General features: G+C 46.1%; 1 protein-coding gene across 1 annotated transcript in view; it reads left to right on the top strand.

Moving 5' to 3' along the window:
• Positions 1-1,116: 1,116 nt before the first annotated feature.
• Positions 1,117-6,000, top strand: part of ADAM19 (ADAM metallopeptidase domain 19) — a 38,676-nt gene continuing 33,792 nt past the window's right edge. Inside the window, exons 1-3 of the mRNA XM_026858510.1 lie at positions 1,117-1,141; positions 2,303-2,388; positions 5,192-5,262. Of these exons, the coding sequence (XP_026714311.1) occupies positions 1,117-1,141; positions 2,303-2,388; positions 5,192-5,262 (182 nt within the window). The remainder of the gene's footprint in view (positions 1,142-2,302; positions 2,389-5,191; positions 5,263-6,000) is intronic.

Genomic DNA, 6,000 nt, shown 5'->3' with positions numbered 1-6,000 from the left:
GTTCCTGGTGATTATAAATTAAGATAGCACTTCTCATATTACCAAGATCCAAAGATAAAAATATCACGATATAACAAATGCAAATATTGCATGTATTTTATTTTTATGATACTGAACGATGACAACAAGCACAAGCAGATATTGTTGGTCTAAGTATGTTAACAATCTTCAACTAAGAGTCCTTTTATTCCATTTCATGCTTTTTTGGAGCTGATCTTTTAGAGAAATTTATGGAGCAGTCCCTGTGAAAAATTTTTGTACTGGGAAGATTTCTGACAACCTTTCAGTCCTCATTAAAGGTTGGGTTTTTTTTTTCCTTTGGGTAGACAGAAATTTTATGCAGGGATGAAAGCAGAATAGCTAAATTTGTGTCTAAATTTGGCTTGCATTTTTACTTATTTATAATAAAAACATCAACAATAGTGCCATTGTTTTCTTCTATATAGGCAGCTATAAATAAATGGGAGAGTTCACAAAAAAAAAAAAAAAAAAAAAAAAAAAAAAAAAAAAAAAAAAAAAAAAAAAAAAAAATCGAGGTTTCTCTTCAATACTCCACATGATTAGAAAAGAGCTGAAATCTGGTCTCTGGATTTTTGATGTAGGAAATAACATGATTAGTTGTGTGAAGAAGATTTGTGACTGTGGGTCAGCTAAAATGTCATTTATAGCCCACTTACCCCCTAGGTGTCCCCAAGATGTCCTATCACAGCCTCTGCCAGTGATATCAGGAATAACTGACCTTCACAAGATCACAGAGGCTGAGCATGGGGAGAGAGGGGACATATATGAAAGTCATAAACCAAAATGGCATCTGCAAATGGAAACCGTCACATTTCCTTTGGGCACAGGGACAGGAATCAGCAAAGACCTTCAGTAAGAGAGAGCTCAGTGGTTTCAATAGCATAAATAAACCTCTGGACAAGAGACAAAATCATTATTATTATCTAGCAAACCTTTATTCTAAATGGAGTATTAATTTCCTATCGGTCTAATTTATGATACATTCTGAAACATTAGCCAGGTGCAAATTCTCCCCATTTCTTAAGCTGGTTCCCTGGTGGTTCACCTACACAGGCACTTTAAGTATAGGGATGAATGGAAAGGGTTGTACGGACAATGCGGATCAATGGCTGTCTGAAGAGTGTGACTGAGAGGTGATGCCTTTTCTCACCACTCTGAGCCAACCCCATGAAAATGCATGTCAGTCCAGCCGCGTAGCCTTGCTAGTGTGGCTGCAGTTGAGCTGGCCGGCAGTCACAGCAGAAATACTCTGACATAAGGGAAGGCAGTCGCTTTTCATGGGCTCGGCGTGTGCAAGGAGCATCTACAGCTCTGGTGTTTGCAGCTGGTAACCTTAGCACAGCCCCATGGCCTTGTGCTCTCCTGGTGTGACCCTGGGCCTACTGGATAACCCAGCAGCAAGGCACCAGACACGGTCCTCTGGGTGCTCATCCCCTTCAAGGGCAGAGCACTACCAAAGAGATGATGTGTGGACTACAATCTATGGGTTAGCCCTGAAGGATGCAGGAGAAGACAGGGATGCTCCTTGGGGAGCCTCATGGGAGTGAGTGGACATCCCTGAAGGGCAGTACAGGGACTAAGAGCTGTGGATGCTCCCAAGCCCTTCCTCAGCCTCTGCCTTAAGGGGAGAGGAGCAGTGAACATCTTTTCACTTCTACCCATGTATATGGGCACAATAAATTTCACTCTACATCCCTTCAGCTGTCCAGGGGCAATGCATTTCCCAAGAGCAAAGGGGTTTAGGGTGCCTCTGGATGGGTTCAGCTATTAATGGTTTGAGAGGATTACATACAACTATAATAAACAAACAAACAAAGCTGTAACACAGCTCCTACAGGAGCCTCTTGACAATGATTTAGCTGTTGCCCCCCAACAGGTCTGCTCACTTTGCTAGTTTTTGAGGATGGCTTTCCGTGCTGGAAAAAGCGGGGAGGGGGCGGCATGTTTTTCAGAGTGAGCCCCAGGGAGGCGCTCAAGCTCCCCCTGCCCGGGGGTGCTGGGGGGGGACAGCCCAGCCCAGCCCCACATCTCAGGGCAGAGCCGCTATTGCGCCCGGGGTGGGGTGGAGAAAGAAAAGAAGGAGACACCCCCACGGCCCCAGGCGGGGGGCTGCAGGAGTCCCGGGGGAAGGAGGATGGATGGATGGATGGGTGGGTGGTTTGGTGGGGGTATCCTGCGTCCCCTGCAACCAGCGTAGAGCTGTCTCCCCCCACGCCGGCTTCGTGTTCTTTCGCGGGCGGGGTGCGGGTGGGGTCGTGAGCGGCTCCTCTTGTCTCCGCAGCGGGAGGGGTCTCCGCCGGCGGGGAGCCGCAGCCCGAGGTGGTGGAGCCGCGCTGGGCAGCCCTGGGCAGCCTCAGCAGCGAGAAGGTAAGGTCGCGCCCAGCCCTTGATTTCTATTTTGTTTTCAAACCTCCGCATCGTTTCCAGGGAAAGGAACGATGTCGCGGTTAGCACAGCACCTCGCGATGTGCGTTTTGCTTTAGGCGGAGCTCTGTGACGAGCCGCGGGGATGAGCCGTGGAGCCCGTCGGCAGCACAAGGAGCCGCCGCGGCTCCCGGTGCCGGGGAAGGGCGGGCGAGGGCTGGCACATCGCGGGCAACGAGCCCGAGACGGCTCCTGGCGACTCGCATCCGCTCTGTGCGAGGGCTTCTTGTAGTCGTCTGTCCTCTTGCTATGCCTTAAACCTTAGATCAAGCCTACCTGGTCCATGTGCCTGTGAAAGGCGAGTGGGGCAGTACAACAGTGGCCTGTAGGGAACTGCTGCGTGGAGGTGTCTCCTTTAGGAGGAGATGAACCCCAGCTGCGAGGATGCTTCACTAAGAAAAGCCAACCAGCAGCTCAGGTGTGTCTTAATAACAGTGTTTTAGGCACCATATGAATCGATATAGGTCTCGCTCCCACTTCTCTTGTGTGGACGGATGCAGTGTGTCAGTTGCCCGCAGCCGTTCTGAGAACTGCTGGGATGTCAGAGTTAAACATCCACAGTAAACCGCAGGTCAACTTCCCAGCATTTGCATTGCCACAATCAAGAAGCTATCAGTTGCATAATCGAATGAAAGAGGAAAATCCAGACGGTGTATGTGTTGTGAACCAGAAAAAGGGAAGCTGCAGCATTATACTAAAGAAAAATCATGGCTGTAAGAAAAAAAATCTCCCTGTAAGAGGTGTTATTTGGGGGTTTATCTTCACTTTGTATGGTGTGACTTTCTAAAACTTGTGTCATATTGAAAGAAAAGCTACAAGGACTCTCTCATAATCTTAATTCCTTTAAAAATTTCCTTGCACTGCTGCCTGGAAGCTTTTGGTTCTATTATTAATAGTGATACAGATACATCTGGACAGCATTTCCACTCATACAAATTTGCTGGGTCTCGGGGGTCGTATGTAGTTTGCTTCAGGCAAGTTCCTGTTGGCTCTAAAACCAGTGTTAGCAAAGCTTATGTACAGCTGGAATGTTTCAGTTACACAGCAATTGATGGGCTCTGAAGTAGTGGGATTGTGAAGAAGAAGGAAGGGCGTTATTAGTAATAAGGATGTTTGCACAACCTTTTTGAAGAGACTTTTATGATGATGGAGACCCTCAGACACCACCACCCCCCAGTTACGGGCGAAGCAATCTCCATTGCTTACATGTTAGTGAGCAAAACAACAGACCTACTCTGAGATGTGCTGAGCACCTGTGATTCGGTAAACTAAACTCAGCCCCTTGGAATTAGCTGTTGTGTATATTAAATGTATTAAGCTGTTTTGCATCATCTGTGTGAGCTTAGTGAGATGTCCTGGAAACTGAAGATGAACAAAACCCAGAATATGAGCAGGGAGCTGCTGAAAGGAGAGCTTGGAATTGATGAAGTGGCAAGCAAGTGCATCTCTGGGCTGATCTTTCATCAGAACATCCTATTCAGTCAGCTTTGCTTTATTTTGCTTTCAGTTAATCTGTTCTGCAAAATCCCCTCCAACACTGAACTAGGAAGTACTATGGGTTAATCATCTCGCCAGTTTTTATGATTTTTTTTTTTTTCTTCTAACTGAATGGAGAAGTCTGTTCTTATCAAATGGGTTATTTCTCTTCTGGGGAGTTTATTCATCCATTCCCTTTATGTGAAAGCATTCAGACTCAGAAATCCTCAGCTGACCTTAGCTAGTGGTCCTGCTTTGAGGGAGGTAAAACTGAAGAACTCCAGAGGCCCTTCTAGTTGGTCCTCTAGAAAACATATTCTATACTTTCAGTCTGTTGATTTTTTTTAAATATTTAATTTTGGTTTTTTAAAAAATATCTAATTACATTTTAAAACCATATTTTTGTAAAAAATAGGTTTTAGTGTATGCATCTGTCATTGCACTAAGAAATTAGGGCCCTTTCTGTTAACACCAGTGAGCCTTGGGGAGCCAGCTCTCCTGTGTCCTCATTTGGAGCTGTAGGCAGATGGCAAACCAGGGCTGTGCCCGTGTACTTGAACACAGTAGGAAAGTTGCTGTCATGGTTTCTAGTCCCTTGGCAGCCTGGGACTAATATAAGAGCAGCAGTGAAATACTGTCTGAACAACAGCTAGAGCCTAAAGATGGGACCCTGTTGCATGCCTTTTATTGACATTTTCAGTAAGTAAAGAAACTATGTGAAAATCTCTGGAAAAGGCATGATTCCTCCTGTCCTGAAATAGTCTCCTAAAAATGGCTTTTTCTACTGTAACAACGAAGGAAGCTTTGGTTAACGAGCTCATGTATTTGACTTGGAAAGCTCTGGGGCAAGTTGGGATGTCCTGGATGTGGTCCTGAGCATAGTGTACAGGAGAAGGGGGTGCAGTGCACCCCTCCCACCCAACTGCACCCCCAAGCGCTCCAGCACCAGGACTTGTTACCTCATCTGAGCCTATTTATTATTCCTCCTGAGACACCAGGGCCACTAGCTCAGGTCCCGCATCCCACCGGTGTGCCTGTACAGCTGCCTGGCGCTGTGTGGCTGTGCTGAGGGGATGCAGCAGCGTGCCTGGGGCTGGGAGCCACCACAGCCTGGCCCTTCCCTTCCCCAGCACTCCAGGTCTGAAGGTAGGAGGAAGGCGAGGAGTGGTTTAAGGTCAGCTGCAATTTCCAGGAGAACAATTTGTGTTTCTGGATGTGTTCATAATTATGATGCTGTATGAGTAATGGGCACTGTCTCTTTTGCACACAGCATCCATTCAGAGCTGAAGTTAAGGTAAAGGTGGAAGGCCAGGAGCTCATCTTGGAACTGGAGAAAAATGGGTAAGTGTGCTTGTACCTTGCATTGTGGTCTCACTAAAATAATGAACAAGGATTACAGTGAAGTCAACAGGAAAACCTCCACTGACTTCAACAGGGTTTTGATAAAGACAGGATGAGGAAATCCTTTTTTGGATTTCAAGGTTATTCCAGGTCTGAGTCCCCACTGATGTTAATCAGCCGAACAGTACTGACTGTAGCAGAGCTTTGTCAGCAAAAAGCAGTCCATGACTTGGCCCTCAACGTGTAACTTATTTTTGCATCATATTTCTTACAACATTAACTAGAAACTGTTGCTGATATGAAGTGCACTATTTCCAAATGGCTCAGTGCTTTAGCATCAGTGTGACTCTAATGAGGATTTCATTTGCTGTGATCCAAAGACGTCCTGCTCCGTTTCCTAGGAGAAAAGATGTGATGGTTTCAATTCCATTAGTGCCCTTCATGCTAAAGTAGACTGAAAAAAATGCTTTTGCATTAACTGAAATGTAACCTGCTCTCAGGCATGATACCGCAATGCTGTGTGATATCATAGGGTGTGAAGAGTATTGAATTCAGCTGAAGCTGCAGGAGATTAAGGTAGGTAGAAGGATGTGATCTGGAGGCTGCTGCAGAGGCTCTCTGCCCTGTGAGCACATTAGTTTCCAGTGGTGGAACAGCAGCTGGAAATTTAGCCACAAGAAGCTTGTCTTTGCTAAGCAGTCCACTTGTGCTGTTGGTGTTTTATTTATTTTTAAATAA

This window comes from Athene cunicularia, assembly GCF_003259725.1.
Source record: "Athene cunicularia isolate RWA chromosome 13 unlocalized genomic scaffold, athCun1 chr13_part1, whole genome shotgun sequence".
Lineage (NCBI taxonomy): Eukaryota > Metazoa > Chordata > Aves > Strigiformes > Strigidae > Athene > Athene cunicularia.
This window is presented reverse-complemented; position numbering and strand designations above follow the sequence as displayed.